This window comes from Polyodon spathula, chromosome 1 (assembly GCF_017654505.1).
Source record: "Polyodon spathula isolate WHYD16114869_AA chromosome 1, ASM1765450v1, whole genome shotgun sequence".
Taxonomy (NCBI): Eukaryota; Metazoa; Chordata; class Actinopteri; order Acipenseriformes; family Polyodontidae; genus Polyodon; species Polyodon spathula.
The window spans coordinates 5,655,508-5,676,303 of NC_054534.1; the positions used below are offsets into that span (position 1 = coordinate 5,655,508).

General features: G+C 42.2%; 1 protein-coding gene across 5 annotated transcripts in view; it reads left to right on the plus strand.

The window, feature by feature from the left end:
• LOC121313039 (adhesion G-protein coupled receptor V1-like) overlaps positions 1 to 20,796 on the plus strand; it is a 185,786-nt gene that overhangs the window by 41,256 nt on the left and 123,734 nt on the right. For all 5 annotated transcript variants that reach the window (XM_041245163.1, XM_041245188.1, XM_041245171.1 and 2 more), the window contains exons 18-37: positions 755 to 881; positions 1,347 to 1,564; positions 1,791 to 2,534; positions 3,787 to 4,160; positions 7,934 to 8,110; positions 8,979 to 9,159; positions 9,315 to 9,517; positions 9,715 to 9,844; positions 10,439 to 10,519; positions 10,772 to 10,911; positions 11,252 to 11,861; positions 12,227 to 12,442; positions 13,027 to 13,242; positions 13,914 to 14,158; positions 14,246 to 14,427; positions 15,496 to 16,307; positions 16,458 to 16,667; positions 19,225 to 19,355; positions 19,441 to 19,540; positions 20,347 to 20,526. In XM_041245163.1, coding sequence (XP_041101097.1) covers positions 755 to 881; positions 1,347 to 1,564; positions 1,791 to 2,534; positions 3,787 to 4,160; positions 7,934 to 8,110; positions 8,979 to 9,159; positions 9,315 to 9,517; positions 9,715 to 9,844; positions 10,439 to 10,519; positions 10,772 to 10,911; positions 11,252 to 11,861; positions 12,227 to 12,442; positions 13,027 to 13,242; positions 13,914 to 14,158; positions 14,246 to 14,427; positions 15,496 to 16,307; positions 16,458 to 16,667; positions 19,225 to 19,355; positions 19,441 to 19,540; positions 20,347 to 20,526 — 5,277 coding nt within the window. The remainder of the gene's footprint in view (positions 1 to 754; positions 882 to 1,346; positions 1,565 to 1,790; positions 2,535 to 3,786; positions 4,161 to 7,933; positions 8,111 to 8,978; positions 9,160 to 9,314; positions 9,518 to 9,714; positions 9,845 to 10,438; positions 10,520 to 10,771; positions 10,912 to 11,251; positions 11,862 to 12,226; positions 12,443 to 13,026; positions 13,243 to 13,913; positions 14,159 to 14,245; positions 14,428 to 15,495; positions 16,308 to 16,457; positions 16,668 to 19,224; positions 19,356 to 19,440; positions 19,541 to 20,346; positions 20,527 to 20,796) is intronic.

Sequence of the window (20,796 nt, forward strand, 5' to 3'; positions counted from 1 at the left end):
GTAAAGCACAGAGGTGAATGGTACAATGCTAGTATAAGCATGGTAAAGCACAGAGGTGAATGGTACATTGCTAGTATAAGCATGGTAAAGCACAGAGGTGAATGGTACATTGCTAGTATAAGCATGGTAAAGCACAGAGGTGAATGGTACATTGCTAGTATAAGCATGGTAAAGCACAGAGGTGAATGGTACATTGCTAGTATAAGCATGGTAAAGCACAGAGGTGAATGGTACATTGCTAGTATAAGCATGGTAAAGCACAGAGATGAATGGTACATTGCTAGTATAAGCCTGGTAAAGCACAGAGGTGAATGGCACATTGCTAGTATAAGCATGGGTAAATCTGGGGAAACAGACAGTCCCAGCAGACCCTATTTACCACTGTGCTGTAATAGTAAGGTATGACTCATTTAATGTAGCCATTAAATAAAAGAAATTATACTATAACTACACTTCCTGTAATTACCCTGGAATTCTATTTTCTCTTTACACTTAAATTACATTGCTGCTATAATTTCATTTTAACAGGGATATATAACCTAAATGAAGAGACAATTTCAATGCAATTTATAGGGAGTTTAATACGTGGAAAATACTACAACACAATATTGTTAGGGCAACATGTTGTTAAACTATGATCCTGTAACGCTGAAATGTAATGAAACAAGGCTTCCAGTCAATGGGTAATGGGTTTAGAAAAAGTAAAGCAGTTGAGAGTGCTCTGTTGTTGAGAGGTAATTCTATATTGTTCCAGGTGATTCAGTGGTCTATGGGGCTGACACAGCTACAGTAGTGATTGAAGCCAATGATGACGCCAATGGAATCTTTTCACTGGAGCCTGTAGGCAAGGCTGTGGAGGAGGGGAGCTCCAGTAACTTCATGTAAGATATTTGCAGAATGCCCCTGTACTGCTTGTTTTACAAGGTACTGTATACAAGCAGAGCTCCACATTAGGGTAACTGACTCTGCTGTACAGTAATGTGCCTACTGCTGTTTCCAATTTGGCAAGCTCTTCTCAAGTTATGTTTCTGCCATGCATGTTTTTTTCTTTACTTTTTTAAAGTATATTTTTCCTCAGTGTGTTCCATGTAGAGTAGCACTGTTGAACATCAGGTAAATGGAGCTAATAGGATTCATTTTGCTTTCCTTGCACTTATTTTAAAAAACACAAACGTTTTAATGGTAATACATAAACTGTAGAGTTTAAAATCATTTAGTATTGACGTCAGTACTAAACTAAAAAAATGTGTCTTACAAAGTGTGCCTGTCTTTAATTCTGGTACCACAATTCCTTGTATTATATCTGTCAAAAAACAAATGCATTTTATTTCTCATGTGCCTCTCAGGGTGGTGAGGGGTAGAGGGATGTTTGGCACGGTTACCGTCTTCTGGCAGTTGTTTGGTAATGGATCAGCGTTGGATACTGGACAAGAATTCTACAACACCTCAGGAACCATTGTCTTCCAGAATGGAGAACGATCCAAGCCAATCACCCTCCACGCTCTTTCAGATAAAATTCCAGAATTCAATGAGGTCTATCTTCTAATGCTGACCAATATATCAGGTACAAAGTCAATGGTGCAGTGACCAATGCAGTCTTACAAATAATCTTGGTCCTAAGTGCTTGAGAAAATGTTGAATCCGTCTTTTACATCACCAGTGAACAATCACATTTTCCCAGTCGGGGCTGTGGTCTGAGCTGTGATGCCTGTGATGGATCCAGATACCTTTGTTAGTAAGAGCGCCACTCTTGATGTATGATGTTTCTTTTCCATTGTGTTTCTACACAGGCGGATACCCAGGACCAGGAGGCAGGCTGGCTGAAGCTAACCAGAATGTCACGGTCCTCATTCCCTTTAACGATGATCCTTTTGGGGTGTTTGTGATAGACCCTGAGAGTCTAGATCGTGAAGTGGCTGAAGACACCCTCTCGGAAGACGACATGTCCGACATCACATCCTTCACCATCCTCAGAAACCAGGGCACATTTGGTGTGGTTCGTGTCGGGTGGGAAATACTGTCTGATGCCTTCCACTCGGGTCTGCCTCCCATGAGAGATCTGATTCTGCAGGGGTCCTTCCCCAGTCTGGTGGAGCTCAGGCCACACCTGAGACGTCACCACTCCGGCACAGATGCTCTGTTCTTCAGTGGATCTCTGGGCGCCTTTGGGACCGTTAGCCCCGAGGATCAGCTGGTTGTGAACCAAAGTCTTGTCAGTTTCACCTTCTCAGCCTGGCTGATGGCCAGCGCGAACACCAATGGCTTCATCATTGCCAAGGCAAATGAAAATGGCACCCTGTATTACGGGGTGAAGATTCAAACCAATGAGTCCCATGCAGTGTTGCTGCTCTATTACACCCCTGTGGGATCCAATGCCACTCAGGTTGCCAGGGCAGCAGCAATGAGGTTCCTGGAAGACAATGTCTGGCTGCATGTCATCATCACCTTGGGTGATGGGATCATTGAGTTCTACATGGATGGCAGCTCCATTGCTGGGGGAACCAGGAGCCTCAAAGGAGAAGCAATTGCTGATGGTAAGTTTTCAACTGATTAACAGTTTCTGTGGGGGGTTTAAGTTTCCCTTACTTTTGCAGTGATACAAATGGGAACATAATACTGCTGTTCTATGTGGTATATTTGGAAACATCCTTACTGAAATTTCACTTTAAAGTCTTAAAGTTGCACATTGCTTTTTTGTATGCATTATTTTTATACAACTTGAAATACATTGTTATTAAGACACAGTGGGCTAGATTATGAATGCTGTTTACTCCAAATTGTAATTAGCGCATTTTGTAATTTGTGTTTTTTCCTTACAGAAAATAATATGCTAATGACAATTTTGAGTAAATCCATCCCAGAACCTTTAGTGTGTGCTGTGCTATACCCAGAACTCTGTTTTTTAAATGTATGTTTGAATTTAATTGCCAAATCTACAAGATTGTGTACCAGCAAGTAACAGTCAATGTGTTTTTCCTGACTTTTGGGAACAGCGGTTTATAGAGTGCAGTAAAGTTTTATTGTCTTTAAGTTTAAAAGATCATTCTGGGGCTGTGGTTAAATTTAACAGAAGGCTTCCTTTTGTTAAATGTTTATGGACAAGGAAATGCTGGCGGTGACTGTACAGGAGCCCTGCTGATAGGGGCTGGTGTGCAAGACATTGAAGGATGTGGGTTATTTTCCTGTTAGATAAACTGTGAGCTGCTGTTGTTGAGAGGATACCAGTAACTTAGGTGTGTTTTGATATGGAATAATTAAGTCAGGGCTAGTCAAATGAAGATGTGTGGGCTTTTCTGATATGGCAATATTTGGTATAAAAATGACTGATATATATGTATATGTGTGTGTGTGTGTGTATCTATATCTATATCTATATATCTATATATCTATATATATATATATATATATATATATATATAATATATATATATATATTATATATATATATATACTGATATTATATAATATATATAAATATTTTATGTGTCCTTTTAAAACCATCCATGTTTTGTGTTACAAAACATAATTAGTACAAAATTGGAGTTAACTTTTCAAAAGGACAAGCCAAGAACAAGGGCTCCTTGGCATGAGGGTCTCTGTACCCATCTACGTTTGGTGGGTTTGTGTTTTGGACTATGTAGATATGTCTACAAAAACCTGTAATATAACAGATTCAATCCTAGGCCAGAGATCTTGTGCATTAACCCACTACACCACTACGCTGTATTCCTGACCGTGGTCCGGACTTCCTGGTGTGACTGAAGGCCTCTCTTGCTTGTGTTTCAGGCCGGGCGGTGGTGAGGATCGGGGCGGGGGCTGACGGCAGTGACAGGTACACAGGCCTCATGCAGGACGTGCGGCTGTACTCGAGCAGGCTGAGCCGAGCAGAGATCCACGAGCTCCACAGCCAGCCCGCCAAGGCTGACCTGCGCAATGTGTCGGGGTACCTGGAATACCGGCAGGGCGAGAACCGCAAGGCCTTCATCGTGGAGGTGCGGGACGACCGGGAGGAGGAGGCCGAGGAGTCCTTCAATCTCTGGCTGGTCTCTGCCCACGGAGGAGCGCGACTGCTCCAGGAGAACACCCCCGCCAGGCTGAGGATACAGAAGAGCGACAATGCCAATGGGCTGTTCGGGTTCACAGGCGCCTGCATTCCTGATGCAAGTTATTTTTCTATTGACACAAGATTCATTTTGCAGCACTCCTTTTATTTCTCTGTTCTGTGGCTACATTCAGTCAAATCTACCAGAGGTATATGTTGTGTTTAAAAAAAAATAGTGTTGAATGCACTGAAGACAAGCTTTTTTTGTGTCTGTTTGTGTAGTGGTGTGATCAGGAAGTGTCTGCCTGTGTCTGGATATTTGATTGAATAACACCACAGAACTGGGAAATAATGTATGTTGTAAAGCAGCACAGTGTCTTCTGATTGAATCCATCCCTTAGAGAAACCAGAGGCAAGTAGCTGCTGTCTAACAATATATTTTCCTAAAAGCAATTAATTGACCAACATAACCACTGTCAAAAAGGAATACATTGATTTTAAGATATAGAGTTGAATAAATTAATGTTAACATGTAGAACTGGCAGAAAACTACTGAAAACTACTGAGTGCTTCAAAATAAGCCCCCTGAAGTTAAATTAGTAGTTATAAACCAGCAGACATGTAGTGCTGATTTACTGCACCTTTAATGACGTTTACCTGCACTTTTTAAAGGGGTAGTTGAGCCAATTATTATTATAATAGAGGAACCTCTGACAAAAACCAGAATTTAGCTCTTCACTCCTTCATAATACACACTGGCCTCATGGGGAATAGCGTAATGGAACAGACTTATTCAAGGTTTTTTTTACAAAATGCAATTTCAGTTGTTTTTTAAATTTTTTTGTAAAAGGAAACTAAAACTGTTGATGTTATAAAACTAGTAACAGGCGACTTGGAAGGTTTGGTGCATAGGGCCCATGATTGTTTCTGTTTTAAAAAAAAATTGTGCAAATTGCATTTTGGCATATTAAGACCTTGATAAGTACCGCATGGTCCATTATGCCATTCCTCTAGTGTGTTTTAAAAAGGAGTTAAGGTTTTTCTGAGGTGTAAGTAGTAGTACCCTCAATAAATCAGTGCATTTAGGGACTGATTTTCAATGTCTACTTCCAAACAAAGGCAGTTTCCCCAAATGAGGGAAGAACAGGGAAGACCATAAAGGAACAACTTCTGTTGGTGAGCTAAAGAAACTCTTAGATCTGGTAGTAATTCTCAAACAAACGATCATCACAGCCTGCACTTGCCTATTTGTTTTTGGGCGTGACTTGGCCACTGTAAATGTCACAATTTAGTGGTATTTTACAGCCCGTACTTCATTGTTAACAGACCATTAAGTCATATAAATAGCAGTTGACCCCAAGACACTGAGGTTCTGGTGTGTGCCATTCCCACACAGCCCCCCCATGCATCATGGGAGCAGGAATGTGCGTCCTGTCAGTTCCGCATGGAGGTGACATGTGGATTCAGCTTGGCAGGATCAATGAGTGTGTCTGCCACAGTAGTGCAATACAGGGGGTCATTCTCCTAAGATCCCTTTCTGGAAAAGCCAAGTTACAGCTGACCTGGCTGAGGGTATTGTCAGCGACTGAATGCTGCCGGGCACTTGTGCATGGTGTTATTGAAAAGGAACACTAAACTTGCCGGTAATATAAATATTTATTCCCTATTCACTATTGTTGGATTCAGCTTTGCGTCTGCACTAATTGGCACTTTACTCCCATTTTCTCTTCAGTATACCCCAGGGAAAAGCCATTGCTTTGTTTAATGATTAAAATAATTTGCTGGATTTAGTGGTTGTACGCTATTCAGTGCAAGGATGATGCATAATGTAAATGCTTATGATGTCTTCCCTTTACAAGCCAGCAGTATTCAAACAATTTAAAATGTGTAGAGTTAATTTAAAATGTGCAGAGTTAATTTAACATGTGTAGAGTTAATTTAAAATGTGTAGTTTTGCAAAAGCACACCAATTGCCCCAAGGTGATGCAATGTATAGATAAGTAATGGCTGCTATATTTGATAACCACAGTCACTACAATGTTTAAATGCTTTAAAAACATTTCTAGTTTGAAAATCCATTTTCTTACCTCTTATTAGCATGCACAGGCTTTCCATCATACTTGCTTGTGTGATAACTGGATATGGAATATTAAAAGATTAAAAGTTGCAGCTGCTTCCTGGTACCTAGTTAGCGTTGTAGTTCAAACTCACTCCAGTGGTCTAGCGGCAATCAGACCATGTGTCCGACAGCAAAGGTATCAGGATGTAGCAGTTTAGCTATAGAATTTTAAATATTTGCATATCCTCAATTAATATGCAAAAAAGAAACGGCACAAAATATCACAGTAATAATGTTAACAAAGCTAAAACAAAAGTAAGAATTTTGAATTCAAAGCATTGGTTAGCACTCCTTTAAATAAATAATGGAATGGTAACTTTTACAAGTTATGTGCAGAAGTATTTGAATGCTGCCTTTCGGGATCTGCATAGATGTAATGTGAGTGATAAATTAATGTATCTAGGTCTCCATATATATTTCATTTAGGTTCATGCATGGGTGCAGTGGAGGTGCAGTTGTCTGTGGGATGAGATGATTACTAGTCTCTGAGCACAACAGATGGCAAGCCTGTGCAGCGAATTCCCTTAGAAAGTGAACCTTTCATGCAAAGGGATCCTTGTAATGTTTAATCTCTAATTCCTTTCAAATGAGAGTTTGGGTGTACTGTAGTTATTTGCCCATGTACACACGCAGTATCTTGGCGTGCAAAATAAGAAAGTGTGTGCATCTAAATGGAAGTGTTGTGTACACTGCTGTTCCTGACCCCTACTGGGGAGACGAGGTTCCACACTCTATAACTGCTTGTGCAAGAGCCTTTGCTTTATACAGTGGTTATGTGGCCTGTTACACATATAAAACAGCTTATAGAGACAGGATGTTTAACTTTTTTGTAAGTCAAAGGAGAATCTCTTCAGTTCTAGTTGCTTGCCGTAGATAAGTGCAGCATAGACCATAAAAGGAACAAAAGCTAGAAGTCTCTAGAAAAAGAATCAGCGCTAGCCTAGTGATTCAGTCTCCTTAGAAAAAGAACCAGCGCTAGCTAGTGACACAGTCTCAATTGAAAAAGAACCAGCGCTAGCTAGTGACGGAGTCTCCTTAGAAAAAGAACCAGCGCTAGCTAGTGACGCAGTCTCCTTAGAAAAAGATCCAGCGCTAGCTAGTGATGAAGTCTCCTTAGAAAAAGAACCAGCGCTAGCTAGTGACACAGTCTCCTTAGAAAAAGAACCAGCGCTAGCTAGTGATGAAGTCTCCTTAGAAAAAGAACTAGTGCTAGCTAGTGACGCAGTCTCCTTAGAAAAAGAACCAGTCCTAGCTAGTGATGAAGTCTCCTTAGAAAAAGAACTAGTGCTAGCTAGTGACGCAGTCTCCTTAGAAAAAGAACCAGCGCTAACTAGTGATGCATTCTCCTTAGAAAAAGAACCAGCGCTAGCTAGTGACAAAGTCTCCTTTTGTTTTTCTGATAATACACTGCTGTGCATTAGATGGTGCCGGTACTTTCTAATATACAGTCAGTGTGACTGACCCAGCCTACATTACTGTACATGTGTCCATGGCAGGCAAGTAAAACTGAAGAGCGGCTTCTGAACTAAAGCACCTCAACAGTCTTATCAAAAACAGGCAGTGCAATAAAAAACACTCTGAATGATTGCAAACATCATAGAAACAAACAGAATAAAACCAAAGAAAATAGGATTTGAAGCTACTTGCTAATGAACTATGCTGCGTGGCTATGCCAGTGGGGAGAGTTGCCTTGTTGATTGGATACAGCAGTCTCTTCAGGAGCAGGAGTAATACGTTACTAAAGATACTACCCCACCTCTTCTTATCTCCAGGCGTCGGAGGAAGGCTCAGTGACCTCCTGTGTAGTGGAGCGGACCAGAGGAGCCTTGGACTATGTCTATGTAAATTACACCGTGACTCAGACTGATTCCAGCAGCGGCTCACCCACAGCTCCAGACTTCGCTAACTCCAGCGGCACTATCACATTCCTCCCCTGGCAACGGTCAGAGGTGAGCAGGAAACACCTTCCCTCATCAATCATGGATGAGTAAGGAGCCCTATCAGACAGCAGCAGCAGCAACATGGGAATCCTGCTTATACAACTCGATCTACGCACTCACAAATACTGACACACCAGTTATCCCTGTTCTTCGCCATTGGATGGCTTTGTTAGTTACACAATGTGTGGCACTTTTGTGTTAAAAATTAAGAAATAAGTCCTGATGGTGGATATCCATCTAGTGTTGTGTTGGTCCATGATCACAGGAAGATCTGAAACATTTAAATGTTAGTGGCTCATTTAAAAATAAGTACATTATCAAAAACTGAAAAACAAAAAAAAGTGTTTGTTTTTGTGTTATTTTTCTTTTTTATTTCTTGGTGCCAGCATCAGATACTGTGGCTCGTAAACGTATTTACATTCAGTATTCAGATTTTTACTGAGCTCTTGACACCCTCTAGTGCCCAAATTTTGTAACTGAACTATTCATTTTTATTTTTTTATTAAACAGACAGCCGGAATTCTCAGAATACCATAACGTTCATGATTTATACGAAGATATACATGACTTTACATTCAATAGATACATAGCTATAATCTTCATTAGCTTTAGAGACACCCAGACAGCATTCACAGTGAAGAGAAGCAAGCAAGCTTCTTTTCTGTACATCGCCACATATTACCCCTGATAATTACATGAATAATAACTGTAAAAGTTTTTTTTTTTTTTTAAACAAACACAGTTTGACTCCCAGAAAATGTATATAAAAAAGGAAAGTTGCAAAGATTTAACCCTGAAAATATAAAGCCCTTTATTCCTGCCAGGGGGTGTTGACACACATCTCTTCCCATCAATGTGCTATCCTCTCCTTTCCCAGGTTCTGAACCTCCATGTTCTCGATGATGACATCCCTGAGTTTGCAGAGCACTTCCGGGTCACTCTGGTGTCAGCGGTGTCCGGGGATGGGAAACGAGGCTCCACCCCCACCAGCGGGGCCAGTATAGACCCAGAGAACTCAGCCACTAACATTATCATCAAAGCAAGCGACCACCCCAATGGTAAATCACTAGGTCACAATACAACAGGCTTTGCATAATGCAGGTGGCGTGATGCAGATGTTTTGAATTTTACTTTGCAAAGTGCATTGCGGGGGTTTTGCTAAGTGATCTTTTTCGCATGGTATTCCCTGAGTTTATGTGTAGTTCTCCCCCAGGATTGCTGCAGTTCTCCAAGGGCCCCCCTCCAGACCCTGCTGCTGAGATGATCAGACCGGCTGTGGCAGCTGCCAGCATCACCGTGGAGGAGGAGGTCGGGGAGATCAGGCTGCTGGTGGTTCGTGCCCAGGGCCTTCTGGGAAGGGTGCTGGTGGGATACAGAACAGTACCACTGACTGCAATGAGCCCATATGACTATGAGGTAACTGCACTTCCCACAATCCCTTTCTACCCAGTTTGAAATGACCAGTTTAAATGTTGCCATATGGGCTAGATATCGAAATATCGGAAATTGCAAAATTAAAGGGTTCCAGCAGTTACAAGAACAGAGAGTTAAAAGAAAGAAGCAACTCATGACTAAGAGTTCAAGTAGGAATTGTGATGTTTTTTGATTGGCAGGAAACAGATAGCACCCTGGAATTCCAGCCTGGAGAGCGATTTCAATACATCCACGTGAACATCACTGACGACTCTGTCCCTGAGCTAGACAAGTCCTTCAAAGTGGAGCTTTACAACCCTGCCTGGGGAGGTAAGAGCGAACGCAGACAACGAAAGCACTGCTCCTTCTCTAAGTGTGCAGCAGAACAATACATTAACGGCCAGCCATTCAGGCCATTTGCTATAGGCAGTAATGTGTATACATATGAATGAAAGAAGTGGTTTGCGTACAGCTCATGGACTGCTAATAGATATTGATTGAGAGAGGCATGATGAAAAGGAGTCCATGCAATCCAATTACATTAGGATTGGCTAACATTACAGGCTAGCACTGGAAAAACAGATGCAAAATTAATGGTATTTACTTTAACACATACAAAACAAACAAAAAAAAGCCAATAGCAATCTTCCAGCAGCTTTAGGACTAACTGGAGTTTACGGCTGAGACATGCAACTGTATTTACTGCTGCAATTTCTGCCGATATGCTTCTCAGTGCTCCTCTTGTATCCCAGTTGAAGCATGTTGCCTTCAGACACCTGTATGTATCTGTGCTGTTATGCCAGCATCTTACCAAGTGGTCCTGCCTTCCTGTGCACTGCACTGTGTGTGGCTCTATGTGTCTCACTTCTCTCCTGTTTGTTGTCGGTGCTGTCTTGGGTTTTATCAATGTGTGTGTTCCTGAAGTTGCTGAACTCTTTAGGAGTGAGGGCAGTGCCAGCGGCGATGGGGACGCCGACTTCTTCCTCCCAGCTTTTCATCAGCGTGGTAAGAAGCTCCCAGCATCTTCTTATCTGTCTGTACTGTATGCTATTAGATGCGCTTAGACAGTGTTCAAACTCTTACTCTCCTATAAGAGATTGACATCATTCACTTTGTGGACAGTCATGGTATTACAGAGCTGTCGTTGCCTGAGATGTGGTAAGTACTGAACAGGGCTAGGCTGTTATGTGCGTAAATGGTTGCCTGTTATACAATGTTGTATTTACTGCTGACTAACTTAGTGATGTTCTCCCACAGCCAGCCTGGGCATGGCTTCTCACATCATAGTGACTATCGCTGCTTCGGACGACGCCCATGGGGTGTTTCAGTTCAGCACTGACTCGCTTGCTGTCAGTGGAACTGAACCAGAGGAAGGTCACGGCACTGTCGTCCTGCAGGTCAGACTAAACTACAACAAGCCATTGCAGCAGGAAACTTTTTAAATTAACCTCCAATAGAAACCACTCAAAGTTTGGTGGCCATAGCCTTTGAAGGGTGGAGTTTATATTTTACAGACAGGTTCATGGGCCTATAAGGTTTTGTCGTAAGCCCACCAGAGGGCACTAAACCAGAGGACTGTGCCTGTGTTTAAGGGGGTGATGTGGTCACATATGCATATACAGTATGTTTAAGTTTGTGTTAAACCTTATCAATCTGTCAAAAGACATACATCAGATAAAGGAAAGAAAGTTATTTAAAGCCACAATAACAGTAAATTCTGTTATTTTATTCCTGCAGGTGGCACGCAGTGGAGGTGCCTTGTCCAGGGTGACCTTGTTCTGGGAGGTCGACTCGGACCCTGAGGCAGACCTGATTAATAAAATCGGCAACGTCACATTCGAGGTCAGCCAGACTAGAGCAGACATAGTGGTCCAGGTCTCTTTGGATGAGGTGCCAGAGTTGGACAAGACCTTTGTAGTCCGCATTCGCAATGTCTCTCACGGGCGTTTGGGGGCCTTGACCAATGCCTCGTTAACTGTGCTTGCTAATGACGACCCCTATGGGCTGTTTGTCTTTTCTGAGAAGAACCGCCCTATCCAGGTGATGGAAGCAAACACAGACATGACACTGGTGATACAGAGGCTGAAAGGGCTTATGGGCTCAGTACAGTTGAGCTACAGGACAGTAAGGGACGATGAAGGATCGCCCGCCATCCCTTCTGACATTGCCAGGGCTAACGAGGGAAGCGACTTCCTTGCCATAGTGGGCTCTGTGATTTTCACAGCCAATCAGAGCGAAGCTAACATAACCCTTCGTGTTTTGGATGATTTTGAACCTGAACAAGCAGAGTCTGTGTTTGTGCAGCTGATCAATGTTACTCTCCTGCAAGGAGTTCAACACAGACCAAGTAAGTATTCGCCCAGTGAAAAGCTTGTCCAGCTTCTATTGATGACAATCAATAAACAGCCCTCTGTATACTTTCTGTAGAGGTTTGTTTTGTCATGATATTGTCTTCTACATTTTCTTGCTTGATTGCTACTGTTGGCTGTCATTAGTCCCAATGGGTTTTGGGTAAATAATTTAGTTGTAAAAATTACATTACATTTTATTTAATTTGTTAATTTTTTTTTTTTACCCAGTCTAGTTTTACACTGTTAGAAATAATTAAAGAAAAGCATTTTTTTTCTTACAAATGCTAAATATATTCTGAACTCTCCTTCAATATTTTTAACATTGTACAGCAGTGACAAACCATTCCTGTTGTGTTCTTAGTTTATCTCTCGCCACGCCTGGGGCCTATGAATGAAACTGTTGCCCAGGTGATAATCGGAGCGAGTGACGATGCTTTCGGAGTGCTGCAGCTGTCGTCTCCCTCTGTCAGCGTGGCTGAGTACTATGTGGGTCCGATTGTCAATGTGACCCGGGCCGGAGGGATTTTTGCAGATGTCTCTGTGAAGTTCCGAGCAGTGCCAATGACAGCGAGGGTTGGTAAGAGTTTAGCTGTGTGTTTTGGTTATTTGCAAAGTTAGCCTGTTTGTTAAAGGCCTCTCAATTAACAGCAGAGGTAAAGTGCACCTTTTATAGTTGTTCAAAGTTATTTAAGGTATTTTTACTTGTGGATCATAAACCTGTCCTGGATTGTTTGCCACCCCAATTGAGTTTATTCATGATAACTCTAACTTGATCCTATGCTGTTGTAACAGGATGGAGGCTTGATGCAAACCGGCGACCCTGTGCAGGTCAAGTGGGGTCGTTTGCATTTGTTGTTTTAGAGCATTTAAACCAATATCATCTCACCAACGGGACAGAATCCGCAAGAGCAGTGCAGCACACAACACTGCACGCTACAATATCTGGTTTGGGAAACGAGAGCCCGTTTTGATTGGTCATTTAATGTCACACGGCTGAGAGGCCATCCATTTTGTTATGAATGTTCTTATGTAATGGATAAACCCCATTAACTAGATATCTAAGAGATACAATCGCCATCAAATTCAACATGTTCAATATAACTACATTCTTTTATTAAAATGAGTTTATTCTCAGCAGAGCTTCTGACTGTTTCTGTACAGGGGAAGACTATAGCGTAGCTTCCTCCGATGTGGTCTTGCTTGAGGGAGAGACCAGCAAGTCCGTGCCAGTCTACATCATCAACGACATCAACCCTGAGGTAGAGGAGAGGTTCCGCATCGAGCTCCTCAACCAGACCACAGGGGGCGCTGTGCTGGGAGGCCTCACCCAGTGCATCATCACCATCGAGGCCTCGGATGACCCCTACGGGTCTTTCGGTAAGCTTAGACCTGCTTCTTTGATTGTTTACTTCCTGCCAGTGTGTTTGTAAACACCTGCAATATGGAGATCTTACTTTTATGTAAATGGTTTATGACTCACATATTTTGTCAAAAAGCTTGAGTCACAATGGACAAGAATTCAGAGCAGACAAACACAGGGCAGACTGATAGTAAAGAGCTCAGTTGGCAGGTGTAATCCAAAACAGTATTTTTTTTTTTATTATTGGACTAATTAGGTGACCATGAATATGTACAAGAAAGACAAATGACTATTCATTTTGACCGACCTCGTTCAGTATAAGGTGACTTAAGCTTTAGGATTAACCACAGCACTACCACTGAATAAACATTATGGGCCGGCCCTATATTAAAGCGTTTGCAAAGGCATGTTTTCAGAAGGGAATAATTTCATAGCACTTTTGGTTGCATGGCCCAGTAACGACACTGTTCTAATCAATATTCTAATTACTGTAATTGCACACTCTTCAGAATAGAGCTCTGTGTGATATGCCTAGCTTGTGTTAAAAACAGTCATACGATTTTGTCAGCTAGCTGTCATTCAGGCATTTCCTTTTAAAGGTGGTACACCAATAAGAGTACAGACTGCAACTCTGGGTAGAGGGAATAGGAAACAGATGACGGATCCCTCACCTATTCTCATGCATCAGTTTTTCAGGCAGCCACGCTGAAAGTAGAGGAGCCTAATCTGGATGCCACTAAGGTAAACCTGCCAATCGTGCGGAATGCTGGAACTCTGGGCAACGTGACTGTAGGATGGGCGGCCACTGTTAATGGAGAACGTGCCGGCGATGATCTTCGACCTGCATCAGGTCAAATCACCTTTGCCCCTGGTGAAACCGTGAAGTCCCTTACAGTAGAAGTATTGGCTGATGATGTTGCTGAAATTGAGGAAGTGAGTCAACACATCTGGAGCACAACTGTCCAGTCATTTTATCAGTGTAAAATGTGCAGTGGGGTTCATTTCTCTTTGGTTTTGCAGATTGTTCGTGTGGAGTTGATGACAGCCTCAAACGGAGGTAGCATTGGTGCAGAAAGATTTGCGAATATTATTGTCCCTCCCAATGACAACCCTTATGGGACTGTATCCTTCAGGCAGACTGCGTACCGAGTCCACGAACCTTTGGAGGGGGCCTTCATTGCTAACATCACTGTCATGAGAAGGTGTGGAACTGCATTTTGGTGACCGGCTATTTGTTACTGCTTTGATGTCAGCTCATCTTTCAAAGATCCACACCTCTCATTCAGAACAGCATGGAGCACAGGCTATCACAAAGCAACCTTCCCTGGTCAATAACAGTAATACTGTAGAGTGAGACTTTCACAATGCTGATGATGGTCTCAGGAGAGCAAGCCCAGTAGTTAAACATGGTGTCTGCCCCTCTTAGAGTCACAGGATTTTCACAGTTGGAGCCTAGAACCTGGTAACCTGTAGAATTTACAAAGAGGCACATAGGCTCTTGAAAACTATATTTAACACAGTAAACATCTCACATCAGTGGTTGGTTTATGTATTGTTTTACTTAAGATGTGATTACCAGGAGATTCCAGTGAGTATTTACAAGGACTTTTCTAGGTTTTCGCAAACTAGTTTAGCTTCTATGTGTGTGCTGTTTGCCTGTCGTGGTTATAAAACTGAGGTTACCTACTCTATCAATTGGTAACAGTCTCATTGGTGAGCCAGTAATGCCAGTGTAGTTACAAGGGGAGTACAGTGAGCTGTTAGATGACAGGTTCTTAAGTAACTTGAACTTGACACTCACGGACTTGCTGCTGCTGACATTCACACCTGACAGGCTGTTTACTGAGTTTGAGGGAGGGGCCAGGGTGGAGAGACACCGGACACTATTCATGAATATGGACCATTTTAAAGAATGTTTTGTTTTAAGCCCATTTTGATTAATTAAATCAGCATTTCCAAATGATTATATTAGGTTTCAGTTCATAAAACCATTTCAATTGTTTCAAGTGTTTCCCTTCTCAGAACTACTTGGCTACCAATCATGCATGGTATTTTGTATAAGTTTATTATTCATGATTTGTTTTTTTAATCCCAGAAAGTTAGAGGGAAACATTGCCATTTTGAAAACTACTGCAGCGCCTAGTTTTAAAAACACCAGTTATGCCTGTTATGAAACTATATAGCCTGCAAAACCCTAATTAGAGTCTTGTAAAAACAAAACAAACTTTGTTTATTAGGACCGTGTTACATTGCCTATAATTTAATTCCAGCGGGGGCCGATTTGGACGTCTACAGATCCTATACAGCACAGCTGAGATTGACGTGGTGGACAAAGCTTTGAAGGAGGGACAGGATGTTTTGACCTACTATGATCTACCGGTGCCGGCAGTTCCTGTAGGCCCCTTTCGAACGCAAGTTAACGTCACCTCCCAAAAAGAACCTTTACTTGCCTGTGCAACCTTTTGCCTAAGAGAACGAGCTTGCCAAGCCTTCTCATTCTCCAACACCTCTGGAGTGGCCAGGTGTGACTGGATGGCCTCCCTCAGCAATGGGATGACCAACAGCTCTGAAACCCTGACCTACAGGAAAAACAGCACCACAATCTCCAATCTGTTCAACATGCAAGCCATTGCGGGCAGCGACTATGAGTCAGTGACGGGCAGCTTGGCAATTATGCTGGAAGGGGATGAAACAGCCAACCTCACAGTCCCCATCCTCAGTGACAGCTTGCCTGAAGTGGACGAGACGTTCACTGTTCACCTCCTGAGAGTCGATCTGGTCAATATAACGGCCACCACCCAAAACAGGCCTTCAATAGGCCTGACTGACACGGCCCGCGTCACCATATCGATGAATGGGGATGCCTTTGGGGTGTTTCTGATCTATAGCACCAGCCCCAACGCCACGAAGGGAGGGCTGTACCTGGAAGTGCAGGAGAAGCCCCAGAACATGGTGCTGCTTGTGATAGAGAGGAGAGGGGGCAGTCTGGGGCAGGTAACTGTGGAGTGGAGTGTGGTGGGGGGCACAGCCACCCTCAACACTGACTTCATCGGCACTGGAGAAGTACTCACTTTTGCAGATGGTAAGTGTTTAAATTGAGTAAAACAAAGTACTTTTCCAGTGTTAGTAACAATCCCCCCCCCCCCATATTAAATTATTACAGCTAATGAGGGACATTACTGCTGGTAAGAACGAGGGATGAGTCTTGTCGTTTTCTCCTCGCTCCCTGTAGGTGACCTCCGGAAGACCATTCAGCTGTTCATCGTGGATGACAGCGAGCCCGAAGGCAATGAAACGATCGTGGTGAGCCTGACGCAGACGGAAGGAGGCAGCCGCATCCTGCCCAGCTCTGACACCGTCACCATCCTCATTCTAGCCAATGACAACGCGGCCGGAGTCATTGGCTTCCAGACCTCCTCTAGCTCGGTGATCGCTCGAGAAGGTGGGTCTCTCTGCCTGGTGACGCCGCTCTTGATACTCCTCACCAACTCCCGCTATAACACACTAGCCTTGAGCCTGCCAGCCTGACAAACTATCCAATTGCAGCCGTCATAGTTTAATTGCAAGTGGGTCTGGCAAGCCGTGGAATTAGAATAAAAGAAATGAAAGCTCACAGAATCAAGCTTCCACCTTGTTGCCGATCTTGGCTAAGGGCCCACACAGAGAGATGCCGATCTTGGCTAGGGGCCCACACAGAGGTGCCATGCTTATTTAGTGCTCCTCTGGGTTGGGTAGCCAAACTGGCTGGATATAAAATATACAGTACATAGTGCAAAACAGTGAAGGAAGATATTTTATATTTTATTTTTTTTTACTATAGGATAGTTTGGGGGAGGGGGCTCCTAGGATAAATGTAATAAAGATTGTCCAGTAATGTATTCAACGTTAAGTGAAGATATTCTTAAAGAACACAGCCCTGTAATTCCCCCAGATATTTGAACTCAGTAATATAAGTAATATTACCCTGGGTGACCATGTTCCATACACTGTATATGTATGTATCTTGTTTAAATGATTGGTATTTGCCATGGTTTATGCTGATTCTGTACTGGTGTGTGCTGCTCTCCTTACATTAATGGTTCCCATTAGCCTGTCAAGATCAGCAGTTCCTTCATTCACAGATGCAGTTTTTGACTGTCTAATAATGAGAGCCATCACTGTGCACAATAATTACCATGAACCATCCTGGCCAGAGAGTGGCAGTCAGTGACTGTGTGCACTTTTCATAGCGGTCACTCTAGATCCAAATATGCATCGCATGAGACCCCGAGGATCATGTGGTCTGTCAGGGAGTAGGAGCCGTTTGTCAGCTTTTGCAGGGCTTGCTCCTCGCCTAAATGGAATGTGATGGGTTTATTTATCAGGCATTGGCTTTTAATTGTAATATTCCAGGAATGTGTTTTTTTTTGGGTCCATTTATGTTTGCATATATAGTGGATTGTTTTCTATTCAGGGTTACAATATCTTGAGAGGTGTAACATTTGCTAACAAATGCCAGGCCCCAGTCATCCTACAATAATAATCTGATGTATTTTTATAGCTATTAAATATGTGCAGTTTGGAAAAAAATAGCTACGGTACATATTGTATAGTGTCTGACTAATACTATAACAAAACATTTACACATGTTCTGTGTCATTGCTGTGTGCATTGTTTTTCTAAGCTCCGGTAAAGCGTTGCTGACACTCTTTCTAGTTGTCATTGTGAAAGTTACATTACATAAAGCTTCCAGGTAAACAGCAGTTTGGTATGCATCTCATAAAAAGCTGAATATTGAAGTCTGTTCTTGAACTAAAAGAGCATACTTACCACAGCTAGTACATATGGCAGTTAGTATGCTTGTGCTTGTGCATGTTAGCAAGTCTCTCTGGCTTGTTCTTAATGTTAGAAACTGATGATCTGCATGCTGTGTGGGTGATTATGTAGTTTTAGAGCTATACAATACAGATATATTCCTGTTTGCTGTAATAGCACTGGGGATGGACACAATATGTTTTGTTTAGTTTTAAACTCTGTTTCAGCTGCAGTTTCCTTAAATGCTTAGTTTTAGTCCCATAAAATGTCTCTTCTATGCACATCCATTTATTACATACGGTAAATCTCAAATGTGCAGTTCTGAAAGAAACATATATTACAGCAATGTGTATTTTGATTATAAAATATGATATCTGGCCCTGCACTAGGCTGAAGAAATCTCTGTTTACAAGCCAAGCTTTAGACTGTCTTGTACATCCTGACCTTATGTCACCTGGAGAGTGACATTTTCTCACACCTGTTGCTCCCCTTATTGACTAACATGATTTAACCCAGAAGAAACTGCTGAGGTCCAGTGATCCAGGAAGTTCAAACAGGTAACCCAAGAATAAGGCTTAGAAACAGAACGCTTCCTTTAACTTGAAGCATTATGAGATATCATGTTTTAAAATGAAAATACATGTGTGCTACAACATGTGTTTCTGAAAACTGCACATTTGAGACCTGCATAGCTAATGGATATGTAACATGGCTAAGAGTTATGTAATTATTGTGTTAGCGACAATTACTTTAATGGGGGTTACTGTACTAATGATGACATCATATTATCAAATGACAACCTATCAAAGGTGGATCTTGTTCACCCAAACAAAGGGGATTTGTATTGGTCCTTTTGAGGCTAACAATGTGAGGATGAACCTTTATCCAAATGTTCAGATTGGCGTTTTAGTTTTTTAACCTGAATTTCCTGAATACGTTTATCATGTCTTACCATGCCTCACTGTGATGGTGTACTTGAGTTTTACCACAGTAAGTGTTTGTAAAGGGATGGGTTATTTTGACATCCCATCATTAAACCACTTATCATTTAAAGAAAATCACTGCAAGGAAGCCCACTGTCTGTGGTCTGGCTGGTTGGTGTTGGGCTGATTGCTTGCCTTATTGATTTGATTGTCATGATTGCAAATAGCTTCATGATTGGCGTTATCGTCCAGTCCTAAATGTTTCTGAATCTGTTTTTTAAGGAGAGAGTGTGCAGTTATTAATAGCAAGATCAGCTCCTGGCCTGGGCAACGTCACTGTGGATTGGAGTATCCAAGGACCTCGCGTGGAGCAAAACTTTGCTAATTTCACAGGAGTCCTGTTCTTTCCAGAGGTAACCCTGGAATTATTTGTAAATTTGAGAATCGCTTAGAGATGACAAACAACGTTCCTTATTGTTCCTTTATATTCCTTTATAGGGCTCCTTGAATGCTTCCATATCTGTAAAGTTGCTGGATGATGGAATCCCTGAAGAGAAGGAGGAGTACAGGATCATTCTGGGAAACATCAGAACTGAGGGTAAAATGTAGTAATATTTGAGTTACTAAAAAAGCAGGCCCTATACCAACAGAAGCTTGAAACCCAAAAGCAAAGGGAAGCCTGGAGTGCAATGCCAGTTCTTGGCTGCTCTCTCAAGCTGGTATAACAGCAGACGATCCTGCTGTCCAGAGAGCACCCAAAACTGACACTTTATTGGTCACAAGGATCCCCCTGAGACCTGCTGGAAACACCTTCAGAAATGTTGTGTCTCAACATAGTAGTGCTTCTCAAACACTGATTCACATTGTAAACACAAATTTAGCTTCTTATGGAAACAAACACCAGTGGCTAATTGCGTAACACACCTTAAGTGAAATTCCCACTTACATTGCTTCTTGAGTTGAGCAGAAAGCAACACAACACAGTTAGGTCAACACATTAGATAAAGGGGCATGTATTCTTAAGTGTTATACTTAATCTCATTGGATTTTGGAGAACTGTGCCAATACCCTACTCTCCCTTTATACTGCGGAACAGGTTATAAAGCGTTATGGTTGTGGCTCCCATTTGTCCCATAATGTCATTCCACTGGCACTTTCATTCTCATTATAAGGCAGAACACGAATTGCATGGTCTTGTTACTGTGGCCCTTGACTATAGCCTGGTAAAGATGGAGCACTGTACCTGTATGTTGATTTTAACTGCGGTGTCTAGACTATTTAGTTAAGAAATAGAACCATAGTGAGTTATGCAGAATGTCCTTGCTCTGTTAGTCTGTCTGCATAGTCAATCAGTAAATACTGTAAATATATGAAAACATTGCTGCTTGTGTGTCTTGTTGCTAGGGGTTCATCCCACGGGGGCAGCTGCTCTTGACAGGCAGGGTTTTGAAGCAGTCCTGACAGTGGAAGCCAGCGACGAACCTTACGCTGTTTTGAGCTTTGCTCCCTCGTCCAAGATGGTCTCCACAAGGGAGGGAAACGAAAGCATCCAGCTCTTCATCCGCAGGGAGTTTGGATCTCTTGGTTGGTTTGCCTCGTTTCATTGCTGATTTTGAAGATATTTGCTGTACTTTGATTACATAGAATTGCTTCCAAAGTGAATGTACCCCCATGCAGAGTTTGTGGACTGTGGTTTTGTAGGAAAGATAATTCCCTTCCACCAAATAAGTATGATTAGATTTTGTGACAGATGTTATTTTTACTGACATAGCAAACATATTTTTGATATCAAACACGCAAAATTTAACTGAATTACCAGACCTGTACTGAGTATTTCAATACCAGTATCTTTTC